Source organism: Aulonocara stuartgranti, assembly GCF_965226115.1.
Source record: "Aulonocara stuartgranti genome assembly, chromosome: 16".
NCBI classification, from domain to species: Eukaryota; Metazoa; Chordata; class Actinopteri; order Cichliformes; family Cichlidae; genus Aulonocara; species Aulonocara stuartgranti.
The window spans coordinates 5,155,023-5,176,120 of NC_138952.1; the positions used below are offsets into that span (position 1 = coordinate 5,155,023).

General features: G+C 39.5%; 1 protein-coding gene across 1 annotated transcript in view; it reads right to left on the minus strand.

Annotated features, from left to right (window-relative positions):
• Window positions 1-20,818, minus strand: part of obsl1b (obscurin like cytoskeletal adaptor 1b) — a 38,507-nt gene extending 17,689 nt beyond the window's left edge. The window contains exons 1-7 of the mRNA XM_082508156.1: window positions 20,260-20,818; window positions 17,416-18,515; window positions 14,443-14,712; window positions 12,953-13,213; window positions 12,536-12,847; window positions 12,158-12,424; window positions 11,567-11,842 (exon numbers count right to left, since the gene is read on the minus strand). Coding sequence (XP_082364282.1) covers window positions 11,567-11,842; window positions 12,158-12,424; window positions 12,536-12,847; window positions 12,953-13,213; window positions 14,443-14,712; window positions 17,416-18,430 — 2,401 coding nt within the window. The 5' untranslated portion in view covers window positions 18,431-18,515; window positions 20,260-20,818. The remainder of the gene's footprint in view (window positions 1-11,566; window positions 11,843-12,157; window positions 12,425-12,535; window positions 12,848-12,952; window positions 13,214-14,442; window positions 14,713-17,415; window positions 18,516-20,259) is intronic.
• Between the last annotated feature and the right edge of the window lie 280 nt (window positions 20,819-21,098).

Consider the following 21,098-nt stretch of genomic DNA (forward strand, 5'->3'; position numbering starts at 1 on the left):
AGTATGTAATAATAGTGTAGTATGCCTGGTCTCATTCCTAGGGAGTCAGATACTGTTGTTGTGTCAAGACGGGCATCTATCGGGTACCCACAAGTTGTCCTTTGGTGTTGGTGCAGTGACACACTGGGTTTATGGTTCCACCCATAAACAGGTCTTACTTCAAAGTCATAGCATATGGACACTCATAAAGTATGAATTGGCACCATATTTAAACTCACTGGGAAGCATAATTTCTCAGTGTGCATGGCCACTTTTGAGAAGGGGTTTTATTACAAACCAAGATCTTTTCCTGAACCTAACCATTAGTGTTCAGTGCCTAAACATACAGTCCAAACATACAAAAGTTTAAGACCACTTGAAAAATGGCAAAACATTATATTTTGCATGGTTGGATCATAGCAAGGTTCCAAGAAATGGGAGTGAGACAAAACATTTTTTTGAACATGCAGTTTATTGAAAACACTACTGTAGCTGTTTTACAGCTGATCAAAAGTTTAGGACCACAAGCCTTTAAAAGGCCAAATCTGTGCAAAAATGTGGATTTATTGTCATTTTCTGTCAGGTAGTCACACTGTCATGACGTTCTGATGGCAAAGGCAAAAAAATTTTCCCTTTTTGAACGTGGTCGGCTTGTTGAACTGCATATGCAGGGTCTCTCGCAGTGCACAATCGCAGCTTAAATAATCTTGAGGGTTATGGAACCAAAATGTCAAGTGGAAAACCCCCAAAATTTCACCAGCACTGAGCCGGAGGATCCAGTTGGCTGTCCATCAAGAAACTGGACAATCCTCAACCCAAATTAAGGCCATTACTGGTGCCGACTGCAGCCCCATAACCATCAGACACTGAAGGGCTTCAAAAATAAAAAAAACATCTCCGTGACATCATTTTCATTTTCTGGTCAACCTCAGACAAGGCTGAAAACAACAGAGGTGGCCTCGTGTCCATGAACGCCACAGAGCTGACCGTTTGGACTTTGCAAGAGAGCCCCAAACATTGGACATTGAAAGGTGGAAGAAAGTTTTATTCTTTTTATTCTTTTACTGGGTTTTTTTGGAGGTGTGGTCCTAAATTTCTGATCAGCTTTGAAACAGGCTGTTTAGTTTAAGCGTTGTTTTCAATAAATTGCATGCTCCAAAAAATGTTTTGTCTCACTCTCATTTCTTCTTGTTGGTTGATCCAACCATGTAAAAGATTATTTTTTTTTGCCATTTTTAAGTGATCTTAAACTTTTGATTGAAGCTATAGTAAAAAGCAAGTTAAAATGAAACTAATCAGTAGATCAAAACAACGTAAAACGCAGTCAAAAGACAAACAAGGCATCTGTTTTTTCAAAATTGTATTATATACTGTATTATAATTGATCAAATTGTGTTTTTGGAAACTTTAGAGGTGAGGATTATATTATTTTATATTAGTTGCTGAATCTGGCTTCATTTCTGATCAACCTATGTTTCTCAACATTTTCAGCAGTTTCCTGAGCCCTTAGTCTGTGCTGATTTACATAGACAAAGACATTTATGTCTTGAAAAAGCCTCAATTTAAATTTCTTTTCTTTTTTATATCTCAGTTTTGGTCTCCACCAGTTAAAGAGCCAATCAATTTGGCTCTTTAACTGTTTTTTCTTTTTCTCCGAAAAGCTGCAAGTGTTATTCCTCTGTTACATTGTTCTGGAAGCAGGGTTGATGAAATTTTAAAAGTGAGTAATTACCTATCTGTGATCAAAATTATAGCAAAACCTCCAAATTTTACATTTTTAATTTGGATAAATATGTTCACCAACATTATAAACAAGACAAAGTACATAATCAAGCATTAACACATCTAACTTATACATTCAAATATTGTTCCCTAAGCTAGTCTACTAGCAAAGTATTAATAGATGGTTAGTAATTCTGACGAAGCTCAAAATACTTAGATCACCTGCAACATCCACCTTGAATTCTATATGGTCATCTGCGGCCTCACAGCTGTACATCCCAGAGTGTCTGACTTCTGCTGACTGAATGACCAGTGCTCTCAGTGTTTCTTTAGCTTGGATTTCATATTCACTCTCTGGAAGTAGCTGTTCTCCATCTTTGTTCCAATAGACTTGGGCAGTTGGCTCTGAGACTTCACACTGCAGCTTAATTGGGCAGCCTGCTTCAACAAATTTGTTTCTCGCAACCTCTGGAATCGCTGAAAACCTCACAGGAGTAGCTGGGGGGTATTAAAAGATTTGCAGAGGACTGCTGTTAAGCTGACAGAGCATCATTTAACAAGCAGTGTGAAAATAAGACTTTTTGGGTTTGATTAATTTAGCACAGCTAGGATTAGACTTGGTTTTTCACAAGGTGTTTTCAACTGCATGAATAAAAAGAAGTGCCTAGTTTAAGGGTAACTATGGTAACTATGGCCATGCTAAAATGGCCCAAACTCACACTTGCAAACTCTTTAACTGAAAGGGAATGTAAGAAAATCACCTTCGACGTCCACATGGAATGTTGCAATGTCATCTGCAAATTTACAGCTGTAGAGACCAGAGTCAGAGACTTTAGCAGAAGGAATCATCAATTTTCTGAAGTTGCCATCTCTTTTCATATCAAGCCCAGTTTTGCAGAATAGCTCCAAATCATCTTTAAACCAGGAAACCTGGGCAACAGGGTCTGAGACCTCACACTGGAGGATAATCGGACAACCAGCTGCAATCAGCTTGTATTTTTCTGACAGTGGGAGTGGCATGATCCGTGACGATCGGCCTAAAAGAGGAGAATAACAAGGGTACTGGGTAAGATGCTTGTAGTAGGCAAAACACAGTCCAGCCAGTCATACCATTTTCCCATGATCATTCAAATCAAAGTATGTTTCAGCCACTCACAACAGAGAATAAGAACCATAAGACGACAACGATAGAAATAAATCACCTTTTACATCCACTTTAAAAGTCACAGTGTCATCTTTTGTTGAACATTCATAGGTACCAGCATGCGCGCTTCCAGCTGATGGGATGAACAGTGTCCTTGTCAGTCCATCTGACTGTACTTCCACATTGTTTTGTGGCAGAACTTTTACCCCGTCTTTATACCAGTCGACATGAGCAGAGGGATCATGAGAGAGTTCGCATCTCAGGACAATGGGAGCGCCTTCTTCGACGGACTTGTTCCGGTCATTCTCTTGAAGCTCTGAGAACTTCACAGGTAGGGCTGTAGGTTTTTAAAATTGCAAAAGATTGTCTTAATAAAGTGTCTTTAAATATTAAAACTACACTTTATGCAGTTAGAAATGAGTAGGAACTTAAATTCAACCAAAGCAGCAGACAGCTGACACAGGTCTTTAAGAACAAGGTGCTTTTGACAAAACAACATAAACAAGAACTCAAAGACATCTAGAGTGTCTAGAAGAGCAACGATCAATATGAAACCAACAAAAAGTACAGGTTAGACATAAGAGTGTTTATGGCACAAGAAGTGCATATGGTTAGTGACATTAAAAAGAATAAAGTAGACTCACAGCTTTCTTTATATATCGGATATGCTTAATCAGAAGCTGCATTATGACACCACATTTTTAATGAGATGTTTAGTGTGACGATGTCCTATATTCGTTCATTCTACTCTTATTAAAGTGTTAAAAAAGGGGTCATCATGAATAGGTGTGACGGGGAGTAGTTTTTCTTTAAAGTCACATAAAAAATTACTTACATTTGGCCTCTGCTTTTTAACGTGGCATGAGTAGTGTATTAGGAAGGCCGGGAAATGAACAATTTTCTGTTAGGTCACTACAAAAACGTGACTAAATCACCTGCTGTTAACCTGTTAGTGGCAATGCAAAACAATGAAAGCGCTGCAGAGTTTTTTGAGCATCACCTTTTACATCCACAGTGAACTGGATGTCATCATCCTTTGATTCGCAACGGTATACACCCGTGTGAGCCCGCTCGGCTGATGAGACAACTAGACTCCTCAAATTTCCCTCTGACTGGATGTCTACTCCACTCTGAGGTAGGAGCTTTGTTCCATCCTTGTACCAACTGACTTGTCCAGTGGGGTCTGACAGTTCACATTGTAGAGCAATGGGATAGCCTGCTATGACCGTCATTTTCTGGTCAACCTCAGACATTGCTGAAAATGTCAGAGGTGGAGCTACAGGATTGAATGTAAGATAGAACTGGTCAATAAAACATGTACTGTAATGGACCAAAAGAAGCAAAGCAAAGCCCTAAAACTGAAGCTTTCCAATAAAATCAATAAACTATGTTAAAATTTTTCAAATTTGTATTTGTAAGGAAAGATTCAGCTAGATACATTTAGTAAACCTGGTCTACCAAACGTTTTATTAATATTAACAGTCAGTCTTGTAAGAAATTTATTGCATTAATTTAAAAAAAAAAAAAAACCCAACTGAGGTGGTTCTGCAGTGACAGCAAATGTATGATAAAGTATACTTAATTAGCAAAGGTTTATGTTTACAAATGGTTGAAAGTCATTTTTTGTTTTACACATTCGGCCAGTACCTACAGTATGAGTATAGAAGATGATTTAGCCTTAAGAAAATTCCTGCCTTTACAGTAGGAGGCTGGAAAGTTGGAATTCTTCCAATGTTCAGTCACCTTACTTAGTCAAGCAAAGAGTGAGTGTACTAATGAAACCCTGGGTACCTGACAAAGCAATTCAGATTTATTTTGACACAACTGTGAAGACATCTAAGACATTTGGGTCAAAATACCTTTGCCCGCATCAAGGCTGTGTGCTTCTGTATACTGTCTTGGCAGGGACAAGGATTTCATTAATTGGATATTATGACTTAATGATAGGGTTAATATACTGAATCTTTGGGCATGTTTGGTTAGTTCACATGTCAGTGATGTCCCACAGAGAGCCGTAATGCACCCCTATTAAAGCTAACCAAGGGTATTTCTCTACAAAAGAACGCAGACTGTGTGCTACCTGAGTGCTTGGCAAATTAAAGATTTTGCAAAACACTTAACTTCCTCTTGGATAATAAGTCAAAAATCAGATTAAGCCGCACTGTCTTTCTAGGGCAACTTTAGCTAATTGTAGACAGTGCCTAGTTCTTTCATTTTGATTTAAAGATAAAATAGAGCATGGCACAGTGTTTGAAAACTCTCATTCGTTAACTTCAATGGAGTATGCTACAAACTAAGTACTAACTTGGACAGAGCCTTAATGTCCCCTGAGCAGTGTTGTCAAAAATAAGCCTAGGATTAGCACGATTAACACAACCTGCAGAGATGTTAATGTTTTGTTGTGCAACATAGAATGTGCAAGAAATTACCCCACTTGTCAATTTTGAGGAAACCATTTGCGTACAAGTGGCTAAATGTGACTGTAGAAGTTGTCACAGCATATTCAAAATAAAAACATCAGACACAGTAGCTTACTGGTGTTAATAAGTCATGTGACCATGGTGTAGTTCTTTGAGATTGTACTTACACTTCAGAAATCATACAGTTGGAATTCATTTGCAGAGATTATCCTGCTGAACAAATGTGTCATGAATTTTTATTTTACTCAGAGCTTATTTTCTGTGACAATCCAAAAGCATTTGGAGAAATCCAATTGACTTTTTAATTAAAGGATCCAGGGCCGTACTTCAAGGCTGGCCTACAAAAAATTTCATCCCAGCAGAACTCCCAGAGTGCACCACACAGGTAGCTGTAGTTTCAGTCTCTGTGATTCATGGACTCAGACATCATAGAGTGAAGTCATGAAAGCACATGACAGTGGTTACTAGTTAAATGTAATTTAAATATTTGGATTGTACTTATTGTACTTATACTTATTTTTCTTTTAAATTAACATAATCCAAGAACTCATTTTGTGCAGATTGCAAATGATTACAGTAAAGTGAAGTTTTTCAATCAGTTGAGGTTTTGTATTTAACTATATTAAAGTGTCTTGATTTTTTTTTCCAATCAGAGAAACTAAAATCTGTCTACTTTATGGTAATTATATTTTTCCAGAAAACTAAAAAGAAAGCTTGCATTTTGTGAGTAAAGCAAACTTATTTGTATGCAAATAACCTCCACTAAAATCTAATTGCATAACAGGTGAAAACATCTTTTGTCACCTTTAACATCCACATGAAACTGCACTGCATCATCTGTTGTCTTGCAGCTGTAAATCCCTGCATGAGACAGTGTCGCAGATCGGAAAGTCAGTGTTCTTATAGAACCATCTGCCAGCATGTCCTGCCCAGCTGCTTCAAGAAGTTTTATTCCGTCCTTGTACCAAGTAACTTCACCATTAGGATCTGATATCTCACACTGCAGCATTAGGGGTTCACCACCTTCAACAGACTTGTTCCTTTCAGCCTCACAAAGTCTTGTAATTCTCACAGGCGGAGCTGGGGATGTTTGAGGTAACATCAAGAGAAAATTGCATCACTATTACTGACTACAACAGAAATGAAGCTTTAAAAACAAAAGGAAAGAGCAAATCAAATTCTAACATCAAGATTAGTCATGCCAATAAACCTTGAGAGTTAAAATAAGTCATAATAAAAATATGTCCTTGTTTATTAGTAATATAACAAGATGTGTCTTTGGTTAGACTTGAGATACCTGGGCATTCAAGTTAGGATTTGAAGCTAATGTATTTACTCTTTGCTCTATTTTGAATGTTCCTCCCAGACCACCCAAGCGCAAATTCAACTACTGAAGTACTTTTAGTGTAAATAAAGTCAAGTGAGTAGTTATAGAGATTGCCAAAATGTAAAGGATTGCAAAAAAAAAGGCAATCTCAATCATTGTGCCCGTTCATTTTTTGCTTGGTAATGCTAACCATTTAAATCACCTTCAACAGCCACCTTATATGCAGTGACACTGTCACTCCAGTAACCATCATGTGTCCCTGAGAGGTAGAGCTCTTCTGATTCTACCGTTGCTGTCTGCTTGATATTGCAAGGCTCTGCATAGTTGGTCAAATGTCTTTTCCCAGAGTTAAATGTGATGTCTACTTGTTCTTCCGTAGTCTCCAGGGTGCGATAAAACTCTGCGGGGACTGTTGCTTTCTGACTTGGCAGGGACAGCACTTCCAAATCGTTAGAAACTGCTTGTCCTGTATTATCGGGATGATCCAATTTGACATATGCAGACTGCTGCAAGACGTATGGCTCTTGTTGGAAAGTTTTTACCTCTTTAAGGTTAGAAAAATCCAATGATTGAAGGGATGCTGTTTTAGGGAAGTCACTGAGCCCCTCTGAAAGATCAGCAGATTTCTGTAGGAGTCTGTTGAACTCCTCTGATTGGTCAGTTGCAGTCCATAAAGAGTTATAGGGCCCCTCTGAATAGACTGTTTCAGTTTGTAAATGGTCACAAGGCTTCTCTGAAAGGACAGGTGGGATCTGCATGGAATTAAAGGCCCCTTCTGATTGGACATCTGCAGTCTGCAATGACTTAAATGGTTCCTCTGATTTGACAGCTACAGTCTGTAAGGATTTAAAGGGCTCCTCTGATTTGTAACTTTCAGAGATTATGGATTCAATCAGATCCTCTGACTGTGGAGTTGCAGTTTTGAAAGACTCAGAGATCCTGTCTGATTTGATTGAAATCTGTAAGGTGTCAGTATTGTGCTCTGGTGTTGTAGCTGAATTCTGTAGAATGCTGCCTAGCTCTGACTGGACAGATGGTGTCTGTCCTAAACTATGTAGCTCCTCTGATTGGAAAGTTAGATTCTTGGAAGTGGATTCCTCTGACTGAACAGTTGCAATTTGCAAAAACTTGCAAAACTCATCTGTCAGAACAGCTGTCTGCAAAGAATTGTCAGGTTCTTCAGATGGGGCTTCCGTATGCTGTACATAGTAAATGAATTCCTCACCTTGTGTAACTTTGAGCTGTGTAGTGTGATGGTGTGTGTCAGACTGAGTTGTTATTGGGTTTACAGAGTCATGGTACAGTGGACATTCGGCTTTTTCCATTTGTTGACCATCATAGAGTTCGTTCAGCTGTTTAGATGCAGTGCAGTCAAACATATATTCATATGCTGACTGAGAAGTTGGTGTATGACTGGAATGGTCTTCACATGTCTCAGTATCTCCAGCCTTGCCACCGGAGATCCCAGAATTGTATTTTGAGGACACCCGGATAACTTCAGCAGGACAAGCCTCCTCTGTGGACTTGCTCTTCTCTTGGTCAGAAGAGAGCCTTGGCGATGTAGCTATAAGCATTGTGATGTACACAGAGAAAGGTTTTCAGTGGTTGATGGTCTCAATACTTCTTCTTATAACAGAATTTTACATCAGTGTGGGTTAGCATGGAGTTATGGGATTATCCATTGCAAAGACAAACAAGAAGATCGACCAGGTTTGGTCTGAAAGTGAGCTCCAATATGTCTTCCTTCAACTGACTCCTAATATTCTCATACCAAAAATCTGTACATTAGCACCATAAAAACCTATGGTACATTAATTTTGTTGTCTTTGACAAGAGTTCGTTGTCATTGCAACGGGGAGACGTTCAGGGCAGCAATGTGAATGAGAGGATCTGGTGATGAATAAGACATAAGATGGACTTTAAGAGTGGTAAGTTGCTTGTTACAAGCAAAGATGACTGTTAAAATGAAGAATGAAGTGACAAACACAACGTATATGTTAGTATGAGAAGCAGCTACACAGCTACTAATCAACCATTTAAGAGGCAAAAACAGCAGGAAATGACCTGAAACCAGTGATGACAATGTGACACAGAGCAATTTTCTAAAGGAAAAAAGATTTACAGATGCCTCAGATGATTGGGCTAACAATAAAATACACCACTATTGTTAGTGGCATTTATGTGCTTGGTTAAAATGGATGATTGATGTTGAAATATCAAATCACCTTTGCCATCCACTGTGTATTGGGTAGATGCATCAGCTATCTCACCAATCTCATCACGATAGTGACACTGCTCTGCTGTTTGGACAAAGCCAAAGAGAAAACAATGAGCTGGGTGATAGCGTTACATATGTAACTTATTTCTTGATTCTTAATTGTGCAGGTACAATGAGGGGAACCACCTTTTATGTCCTCATTTAACTGTACATCATGAGCTGTTTCACAGCCAAACTTCACATCACCAGAGGCATATTGTAACTGGAGGGGAAAGATTTGGCTACTTCTCTGGGATTCACTGTCAGTTTCCCTTTTGGGGTAGATCTGGGTTCCATCTTTGTACCAACAGGCTTTGGCAACGGGATCTGAAATCTCAAATTGCTGAACAATTGAGCAGTGTGGTTCAGCAGAGTTGGCCTTCTCGTCATCAGGGTCAAGTAGATATGTTGGAAGTGGCACTACAAACAATCATTGGGGGGGAAACTGACTTTAAAGAGAAACTGATACATTATATGTTTATATAGAAATGTTACTAGAAGCTGCACAAAGAGTTAGTACAGCTGAAGCAGAAACCACATTTGCAGAAAAGGTATAATCACCTTGATTTTTTACTATTAATTTGGCAACATCATCTGCTGTTGCACAATAGTATGCTCCAGAGTTTGCAGGATGAGTTGGTTCAATAACAAGGGTGTTCTTGATGCTTCCATTTTCAAACTCAGGCTCTCTGTCAGGCTGTGTATCAGGTTCTGTATCCCTCTGCTTTGACACCTGGAAAGCAGGGTCTGAGGATTCACAGGGTGGTTCAGCGGGGGGGTACGTTGCTTCAAGAAACTGTGTCTCCACAACCTCCAGCGAAGGCGACAATGGCAACGTTGGAGCTAAAGATTAATGATTAATATTATGACTATGGACTTAATGGAACATACTCATACTATGAAGAAAAGGGCAATAAGTTTAACTTCCCCAAAACTGGGAAGTAATCTGCCATCTCAAATTCAACGAGAAATGCATTTTCAAGGGTTATGCTTTTTTCATTTAGTCAGTACACATTGATTTTACCATGGACAGTTACAACTTCACACAAAGCACCACTTTAACACAGACACACAGAAACGCATATCATAATGTTAGTCATATCTAGTCTCCAGAAAGCTTTAGAATTAGATCCAAAAGTAAAACAATTTAATTGTAAAAACAAATCACCTTTAGCATCCACAGTGAAGTGGATAGTGTCATCAGAAGTTTCACAGCTGTATAGCCCTGAGTGCAAGAGCTCAGCAGATGGGATAATGAGTTTCCTTGATGTGCCATTACTCTGTATATCCCAACCATTCTGTGGGATGAGCTTTTTACCATCTTTATACCAGCAGGCAGGCACAGTAGAGTCTGCAACCTCACATTCCAGCTCCAAAGGTTTGCCCACTTCGAGTGACTTGGTTCTCTCAACATCAAAGATAGTAGAGTTCGTCACTGGTATAGCTAGCATTGGGAATGCAGGACAGCTAAATAAAATCAAGGCCATGGAAATGGATACCTTACAAAAATGTAACTGCTGAGCAGAAGATGAAAAGGGCTTTGGAGACTTATAATTCACAGAGAGCCGCAGGAGTCGCAAAACCAATGTATATAAATAGTAATCACCTAGTGAGTTAACTGCTCTTTAAAGTTATGTGCACGAAACCACATAGTAGAAGCAGGGATTATTAGTGGCATCTATGAAGAGGGGGGGTGGGGTTACAAAATGAACGCAAAGATAAGAAGCGTAAAGTCACCTTTGATCTCCACTTGAAACGCCACGGTATCATCCTGTGTGGTGCATCTGTACACACCAGAATGGCTCAGCTCTGCAGACTGAATAACTAATGTCCTTGTGTTGCCCACTGAGTGGATTTCTAATCCAGAGCTTGAAATGAGCTGTATTTCGTCCTTGTACCACAGCACATGGGCCTCGGGATCCGACACCACACACTGTAGCACAACGGGGCAGCCTGCTTCAATCGACTTGATCCTCATATCTTCAGGAATAGCTGAGAACTTCATAGGTGGAGCTATAGATATGTTTAGATTTGATGTCAACCTTAAATCAACCTCATGCCACTTAGATTATTTATCATAATCTATCTACTGACCACTTCTAACATGCTGTAATACACTGAAAAAAGGTAGCGCACACTTAAGCACTTCTAAGATGAAAGGCAACAGACAACATACAAGAATGTCATTAGAGTTAGTTGCTTTGCTGAGTAGGAGCTCGTTAATGTTTCACATCACTTAAAACAAATCACCTTTGATGTCCACATTGAAAGTGATGGTGTCATCCTTTGTCTTGCAGCAGTACAAGCCAGAGTGTGAAACTTCTGCTGAATGGATAATCAGATTCCTCATCAAGCCATCGGATATGATATCTATCCCACTTTGAGAATGGAGTTTTGACCCATCTTTGTACCAGTGCACCTGGGCAGATGGATCTGAAAGCTCACATTGTAAAACAATTGGGCAGCCTGTTTGGATGGTTTTGTTCCTCTCAGCATCTGGGAGTGCTGAAAACCTCACAGGTGGGGCTATGGATATTTAGATATTTTAATGGGTTGGTAAGTGGTAAAAAATAAATAAATCAGATGATTCAAAGGAAGACAGCATGCATTTTTTACATAAAAAAGATGTTTGGTACAAGTCACAATGAAGAGGGTTAGTCTCTGTAAAACAAAAAACAAAACAAAAAAACGCAATGTAAGAAACTTGTTCTACTCACCCTCTACTTCCACATTGAACCTGATGACATCATCAATGGCATCACAGCAGTAGACTCCTGAATGTGATAACTCTGCTGACTGGATGACAATTCGTCTCATGGTGCCCTCTGATTGGATATGAAGACCTTCCACAGATCTTAATTCCACCCCGTTCTTGTACCAGTGCACCAGAGCTGCAGGGTCTGATACCTCACAGTAGAGCACAATGGGATTCCCAATTTCTACAAATTTATTTCGATCCATCTCTGACAATGGGAAAAACTTGACAAGAGGAGCTGCAAATTTTAGAAAACACAAGGAAAACACTGAGTGTAATAAAAGGTATGTGTTCACAGGGATGGGTTTTTTGGGGTGAGACACTGACAGGTGTGCTTGCTCACATACAGCCCTCTACAATTGCAATTGGATGACTGCCTCTGGTGGGCTGTCCAAGTTCAGGTTTTAAGCAGAAGACTACATGGTGGCTCATTGGTAATTGTTTTCTTGTAATACAAAATCCATCAGAATGCATTTCTGCAGACATTTAAGGAAAGTAATACGCCACCCAGCCTACAAATTCATCTTCATTTTTCTAAATGTTCCAGACATACCTTGAATGTAAAGTGCTGCAGAATCACGGATGCCATAGGCAATGAATGTAATCTCAGCTCCATTATCTGTATCGCGTACTCCTCGAATGCGGAGAGATTGGTGTGCTCGTGACCGACGCATGGAATACCGCTCATCTTCCTGAAGCTGAGTCCCATTTAAGAACCATGTACCAATAACTGAAGCAGAAAGCTCAATAGAGAAGAGAGCGTCTTGCCCCTCTGGCACCAAGGCATCCTGTAAGGGAGCTTGTATTCTGGCCACAGGAACTGGAAAATAAAATTGTGTTTAATCATATAGCAAAAGTATCCTGTTGTGATTAATTGAGAAATACAGCAAGTGGTATTGATTTAGTGCAGTTGTAGTAAAATAAACATTACCTAAGTGGACAGTTTTAGGGAATTCAACATTATTGCTTTTCCCATATTTGTTGACGCTGCAAATACGAAAGCGGTAATCCGCCTCACATGGAACACTGTCACCAAGGATCTCCACAGAGGTTGCAGAATCAGTGGTCAGACACTGAAGCCATTCTTGCGAACCAGTGCCCACCTCTTGCCGTTCAAGCACATATCCAGAGGGAGGATTCTTTCGTGAATCCTGAGCAGGAACCCATGAGAGAAGAGCTGCATTAGCACGCTCTGTGTTGATCTGCACAGCCACTGGACAACTAGGTGGACAATGTCTGGCCGCTGAAACCAGAAAAAAGTCATCATGCACCAATGTTGCTTCGAAAATTGATCAAGTTTTGTGACAAATATTGTATCTAAGACACTGTAATTTTCAGAGGGCCCTACATTTCACTCTTAGCTGAGAGGAAGTCTTGGATCTGCCGACAAGGAAAGTCACGAGGCCAGAGTCTTGGGGCATTGTGTTGACGAAAACCAGGATGTGAGTTCGACCAAAGGATTTAATAATGGTCTGATGGGTTTCACGCAGCTCTAAGCCATCTTTGTACCAATGTATATCCATCTCCTCTTTTTCTACTTCAACACAAAAGGCAGCATTTTCACCTTCCAAGACATCCACTTTTCTTGGAAGCTTCCGCAAAATTGTGCCTGCAAAGAAACACCCAAGAGAATTAATACGACACTCACAGTGCAAGAATTCTTAATAGTTAGTAGCAAACATCCATCCATTTCCATAACTGCTTATCCAATTTAGGGTTGTTCACAGCTGTCACAGGTTCAGAACAGTTTGTCACTTTATATGTTAAACATGCAAATTTTGCAGCTGATCTCATCAAGAGGACAAAATCGTTTCCCAGTGCCTTCTTTGCAGGTCACAGTTTTTGATCTGGCACCAATAACGTTTGCTGTGTGCCTCAAATTCTACCTCAAAAATGGTAAATGGTAAATGGCCTGTATTTATATAGCGCTTTACTAGTCCCTAAGGACCCCAAAGCGCTTTACATATCCAGTCATCCACCCATTCACACACACATTCACACACTGGTGATGGCAAGCTACATTGTAGCCACAGCCACCCTGGGGCGCACTGACAGAGGCGAGGCTGCCGGACACTGGCGCCACCGGGCCCTCTGACCACCACCAGTAGGCAACGGGTGAAGTGTCTTGCCCAAGGACACAACGACCGAGACTGTCCAAGCCGGGGCTCGAACCGGCAACCTTTCAATTACAAGGCGAACTCCCAACTCTTGAGCCACGATCAAAATGTTAGCTACTAAAGACCTGTGTCTGCAGGCATCTGTTTTTGTATTGCACTGCTTTTGTAAAGCACCTGGTTTAACTTGGTTACAAAACTAATGTTTAACACCTATGCATTCATTTTTGTGAAGATCTGTCCTTTGTAGTTTAGCCAGGACAGGTTTTTACTTTTTTACATGCTAAAGAGTCTTGATATTGCAAGTCACATAGGTGTTTTTTTTTTTTTTTTTTTTGAGATCTCCTTTAGAGACTCTGACAAGCTAGTCTGTGTTTCAACTGGAGGTGTCATGTGCACAGCCGAGGAAAAACAATGTTCTCTGAGGGCTTTTCTTTCTTCTTGCTGAGAATAATGAGCACTTTATTTTTTAATTTCACAGGATTTGTACTGAGAGTCAATGTTTTCACTGCAGGAACAACAAACCCTAAGGCAGTCCTACAAACAAATCTGAGATAATGTGTTTTCTGCAAATACTTTAAACCAGAAAAAACTGACAAACACACCACCTTCACCACCTAAAGAAATAGTAATTATATTGCTTAGTCTGCATATGAAATCGTTGCACATTTTTGCATTGTGTTATTTTTGAAATAGGATCCGATATAAAGTAGCTCTAATTTACCTTTTACAGCTACCTCTGCAATGCTTCTGCCCCCATCAGGCATCTCGCAGAGGTAAATCCCATCATCATCAACTCCGATGTCACGAATTGTCAGTCGTCGTTTCGTTCCCCACTCCTCCATTCCATATTTGGCCCCTGGTTGCAGTCGTCTATCCTCCAGATACCATGTGATGGGAACTGAGTCCTCTGGAACTTCACACTCGAGAACAGCCAAATCCCGCTCCCACACTTCAAGATCAATGAGAGGCTGCTTGAACCGCACAGGCGGCTCTGGGACCAAAGAAGTAGAAGAGCAACAGTTTGAGCCAATATGATATCTCTCATAGTGCTAAATGTAAAATATTCAAATTTTATTTGATCTATCCAATGAATTTAGTAATTCAATATAAATTCTTGAAGCGAGGTGATCTAGCAAAAGCTCAGACTACATGTGCCCTTGTAGTAAACACTGTAAATTGGAATATATTTGGCAGTAAATTCCAGATAAGCAAACAAGATGAGCAAAATCATGAGACAAGTGGCTTATTTAGCTGAGGAATGGGAAGGTCATTAACACACTGGGGTGTTAGATAGAGAATAAAGTGTTTGTAACTGACACCATCAGACAGTACCAGACAGTTGTAAACAAAAGAATGTGGACTGTATTTAGTGGCGTGTGTGTGCAAAGCTCATCATTACCTTATCTTACTAATGTTTTAACAAGGCCAGTTACACACGCAGCTATACAAACCATCTTCCATTTAAAATTTCTTCTTAGCCGCCACTAACCATTAACTCTATCTCAGTTCTATTTTTTCTCTCCAGCTGATACAGTACAATACTTGAGGTTGGACTTCTTTGGGCCATGTGAGAAATAAGATCCTCTTCCCGAAGATTTCAATCACATGGACACCGAGTCCTAGACCCTTCACAGGCTAAGTAACTTTGCAGACATCCTGCCGCTGCGTAACTCTTCCTCAAGCTAATGAACATTGCCTGTTTAGGTATCACTTGGGTCCAGTTTCAGATCATTAATACATTTCCTTCAACTGCCAGTGTACCAGGGATGATCTGATTGCTGATTATTTGCAGGGGCAATATCTATCTCTCTCTCCCTATATATATATAAATACTTTTGCCATGCCTTTTTGGCCCTACCCCAGTATATGGTCTCAAAGTACCTCTTTATCTCACTGACATCATCCTAGCATCAAATGGATAGAAATTTGATCCAAGAACACCCCACTCTCTACTCCTCCATTACTCAGTAAAAAAGGCACCACAGGCTGTGGCTGAGATGCACAATATTGTCTTAAGCCACCCCTCAATTCTTTATATTTTGTTACAAAAATAGGTTTACTGATTTATTGACACATGTGCAAACATACATGGAAATGCAGTATACAAGACAACAGAACAGTGTGAAAAGCTTGAAAGTCAGTATTTGATATGATCACCTATATTCTTTAAGAAAGTCCAACCTTCAAGATTGCATGAACTCTTGCACAGCTCTCTAGTTTTCAGGAATAGTTCTCCAGGGATTTTGAAGAACTTTCAAAACTCATCTTGTTACAAAGGAGTATTAGGTACTTGTTAAGAAAAAAAAAATTCATAAAGTTGAAATTTTGGGATTAACATCATAATTCTATTTCATGAAAAAAAGTCAATTTCGAGGAAAAAGTTTAAATGTAGAGATTACCGTTGTTGTTTCAAGACAAGCTGCCATGGTTACTATACCCTTAGTATACCCACTAACCCTTAAGGTTCGTGAAACTGTATATCAGAATCTGTTTTAGTACAAAGCCAGGATATGATTTCTCTTTTAGCACATAAACACAGTGTGGTGATAAGTATAAGGAAGATATTGCAGAAAGTTGCATCTTTACAGACAGAAAAACACTCAAGCTTGAAAGAGTGGATTTGCACAAAATTAAATGGCTGGCAGTGGACAGATGCAAGGTTATCAGTGGTTACACCCTTGTGCAATAAGTGCACATAAGAGTGTGTGTCAGTGTATGTTATAGGTGTTGTATCACAAGACAGCTGATCAGTTTGTTTCACTAACTCATCTAAACAAGGCTTTTTGTAGAGGGTATAGCAAACGTGGCAGACTTTTTTCTCAAAGTTGCATATTGAGAAAAAAGTCAAAATACTATGGTAGTTTGAAAAAAGAGTTAATCTTGAAATTTAGACTTTATTATTAAAATGAGCAATGATAGTTTTTTTCTTACCTTGTCCCTAATACTCAATCATATCTTTGGATGACTGCTTGCTATGTTATGTTCTTTGTCAAGATGATCCGACCCAACTTCAATAATGTTGAGATCCAGGCTCTGATGAGGCTGGATTTTGTCTTGTTTTTAAGCACATGACTTTCAGATAGTTTTTAGACCTGCTATTTATTCTTTTGTCCTCCACTTGTCCAGTTTCCTAATTTTTTTCAGGACACACTGCACACTATGTCAAGATATGACAAGTTTCCAGCTAATAACTCTTTGGAAATCACCTTATTGGTACAAAAATACTATTTCATCACATTGTTAAACTGTGATATTTTTCACTTTTATAAAAATTTATAAAAGATTCAATTAAAGAAATTAGAGCAAAATATGTAAATTTTTGTGACATGTTGCTAGTACTAGTACTGCTAGACTGGTTCATCCCTTGAGTTAGCTGACTTTTTTTTTTTGTTTGTTTTGTTTTTTGCTTGAATGAGACATAGGTCAGTGTTAAGTGGCTTAACAATCAAAAAAAAATGTGTTGTGAAAATGGCCAAGTACAAGGGGCCTGGTCTTAAAATGAGAGAAAGAAGAGAAAAGCTTTGAATAACCTTCAGAAATCCTGGAAAACTAGGTCACTTTAAAAATTACAACAACTTCTAGCTCCTTGTAAGCAATGGTGAAGTGAAGGGTGGCTCCAGACTGACACAGTACTGTACTTTTACATACTTTTTTACATAAATAAAAGTTGGCACTGAAAGTGATCTTGACTTACCCTTGACAGAAAGGTGTACAGCACTGAGGGTTTGCCCAGCAGTATTTGATGCAGCGCAAACATAAACTCCGTTATCCTTTTGCTTACAATAAAGAACTTTAAGTGTGAAGTAGCCTTCTCTGTCCTCATATAACAAATAACGCCTTCCAGACAGTATGAGTCTACCATCTTTCCTCCAAATTATTTCTGGTTTGGGTTTACCAGTCACAAAGCAGCGGAATTTGGCATGTTTGCCCTCTGTCACAGCAAACATTTTTACTTTTGTTGACTTGGTCATGCTGTAGTCTTTTAGGCGGTTTGGCAGTTGCCTGCCACTCCTTTGTTTTCCCTGATGGACTTTCCAGTGGCCATTTATGTAGCCGTTGCGATTTCCTTCTTCTTCATGTCCTGGACCTGCATCAACAAGCAACACAGCTCCTGCTAGCGCTTCCCCAAATTCATTTCTTGCCTTGCATGTGTATACACCACCATCAGGAGCACGGGTCTTAAAGATCTTGAGCTGGAACCATCCACCATCCTGGTAGCCTACACTGAAATGTGTGCTTTCAAATATTTCATTGAGTCTTCTACCGTCTTTTTCCCAGATAACCTCTGGCTTTGGGTTTCCCCAAAGCTTACAAGAGAAGACAGCATCTTCCCCACGACCGACACGAGTGGAGAGGGGCTTGATGAGGAATAGTGGCTTATTTTCCTCCCGCAGCTCCATCTCTTGCGCTTCACCTTCCACCTTCAGTGTGGCAGCTGCATAAGTTTCCCCAATGCTATTTTTTGCTTTGCATATGTACTGTCCACTATCCTCAGTTGTGACAGCTGAGATGATGAGATTGTAAACATTGCCATCCTCAAAGACCCTATATCGTCCTTGTGGGTCAATCTTTTCATTGCTTCGCTCCCAGATAACGGCAGGCCTTGGATCACCACCAATCTGACACTTAAGCACTGCATCAGTGCCGCTTTGTACCACTACAGGTCTCGGGTAGGCTAAGAAACGTGGCGCACCACCAAAGACATCCATTGTTGCTTCTTACTTAAGCAGTTTAGGAGAGCAGTAAGTGGCTATTCACTGGTGCAAGACCAACCTACTTCCACACTGCAGGTTTCTACAAGAAGAAACGAAAAAAATTTTACTTTCAAAACAATCAGCTTAGGCATGCTGTATAACATTGAAAAATGAAAAGACTAGAGATTAAATTTGTTTTTCTAAATTATAAAGGTGACTCAGCCTTAAATACCTGTCTGTGGTATGTAATTATTCTTCCATTTTCCCATAGGAAATGAACCCTTTGGAATAGATTCAAACACACATTAAAGCACTCAGCCGCCTCCCACTTTAAGTGCATGCATTTCAGCACAAACTCATGGTATGATTATTAGGGATAATTTAATTAGTGCTGTCTGCATGAGAGAAAATCACATGTTAACAGTGAGAGCGGGACCAGCCTAGTTCGACTGCAATTGCAGCCACAACACATAGCCAGTACAGCTGGTGCTGTATTTCAATGGGAAAGTGCTTAATATAGTACAGCCTAAATAAAGACCTGTGAGGGAGTGTGTGTCAGGTATCACAAAGACAGCTCAGAAACCCGCGTGCTCACACAAACACCAGCCAAAATCACAGTATCCCCACCCAAGAGGCCTTGCTGTCAAAATATGGTGAGCCTCCTTCACACCTTTTGTTGGCAGCGCTGTTGGACAATACCTTCTTTAAATGTCACAGTTTTTTTTTTAATCGTAATCCTGAATCAGTATCACTTAGCCAATCCTAGGAACCAGTTTTTATATAAAAGTTAGTAATAGTTCACGACAGCTTCAATTTTTAAATTGTATTTAATTTTATTGCTATAAAAATGTATTTAGTACTAAATACTAATATATTTATTGGAATATAAAATCTATAGAATATATTTATTTTTAAATATATTCTTGTCTGTGTGTGCTTTAGGACACGTCCTTAAGTGTTGAAACTAGGGACAGGAATGGAGAACATGTTTCAGTTGAGAACTGGTTGCAGTTTGTCAAATTGTTCAGGAATATTTTCCCTCGGGTTTATCAGTTTCTTTAATCACTGCTGACATGTTTTCCTGACAGTTCCACATTGCAAAACCATGAAGTCATGTTCATTGGACAGGAGTTTTTGCACACTTGAGTGACTTTCAACCTTCTCTGTACTCAAAAAAGGGAAAAAAAAATCAAAGATAATTAAACAGTTAAGGTGACACTGATCATCTGTGTAGGCCTGCTCTTTTTTTTACTCATATTCTACTTGTTTCCACAAATCAATGAAAATTTTGATCTTAAAAGGAGAATTGATCATGGCATTGTCATGGCTAAAATGTTATCACTATCCACCCGTAATTGCAACTTTGTGCCTATGGATCCATTTTTCAGTGTCAAGAAATCAAATCAAATCAAATTTTAAAAAAAGGTTTTCAATGATATATTTTACATAATTTTTATCATAATTACCATAAAATACTGTTGTTACTGATTTTGTAAACTTAGCCCACAGTTAACTGCTGCAAAACTGAATAATACTGTTTTATACTCTTTACCATTTTCCAAAAATAAAAAACTACAATATAAATAAATGATTTTAAACCCTTGAATAACTGAAAACTGATGAAAAAGATGCACGTTTTCTTGGAACGGCTGAATAATTTCAGATGTTTACATTTCATACATTGCATAAAATTTCACGCAGACAGTTTAGAGATTGCATTATTAGTTAAATATTCCCTGTGGAGGTTTAAAGAGGAGATTAACCCCTGTGTTTACTTGTCTGATTTAATTGGAATGACCTCTGCCCCTTGTGAAGCTGTGCTGTGTACCCCTCACATGACCTACCTCCCTTCAGTTGCCAGGAACGACCGTCAACATACATTCCGCATTTGCAATCTCCGTCCGAGTTAAGAGGCCGCCCGTCTCCTGAAGGCTGAGTAATGTCCCAAGTTGACTTCAGATTCAGAAACATGCTACCACATGCTGTCCTCAAAGGTCCCAAGTTTTACGGCAGTACATTTTTCTTGACTTTTGTCCAGTAGAACAGGCAGAAAACGAAACATAAGCATCCACAGGAGCTTCCTGTTTAACTACAACAGAGCGGTCCCCCAATCTCTGTGTTGTTCAGGCCCTCGACACCCCAAGTGTCATTGTTCATGGAATACTGTTAAATGCTTTTGCAGCTGCTGCTGTCCCCTAAAAATACTGGCTGCCTCGATGACAGCAGTGAAGATAAGTAAGGCACTTCCACTCATTTGCCAGCAGGGGCTAAAGATAGTAAGGTGGCCAATGCAGGGCAAACTGCTTAGCTTACTTGAGGTTTTGCAATGTAAAGTCATTAAGAGAACAGCAAGCTTTTTAAGTTTTAATGTTTATCATCATTAAACTCCTCATATTAACCTTTTTCCTTTCAGATTACACTTTGTAAGGCACGAATTATTTGTTAATACGATTAAGTTGGTCTCATAAAGTTTCAGCTTTTAGTCTGTTGTTATTGTGCAATATGCAAACGACTCAAGGCAACAACCAGCCAATAGATAATAAAACCACCCATGTAATGTTGCTTAGGTCCGCCTCCTGCTACTAAGATAGTGGAGATTAACTGAGCCATAGACACAAGACCTCTGGGGGTGTCCTGTAATGTCTGGCACCTACATTGGTTGTAGGGTGGGGCCTTCCTCGAT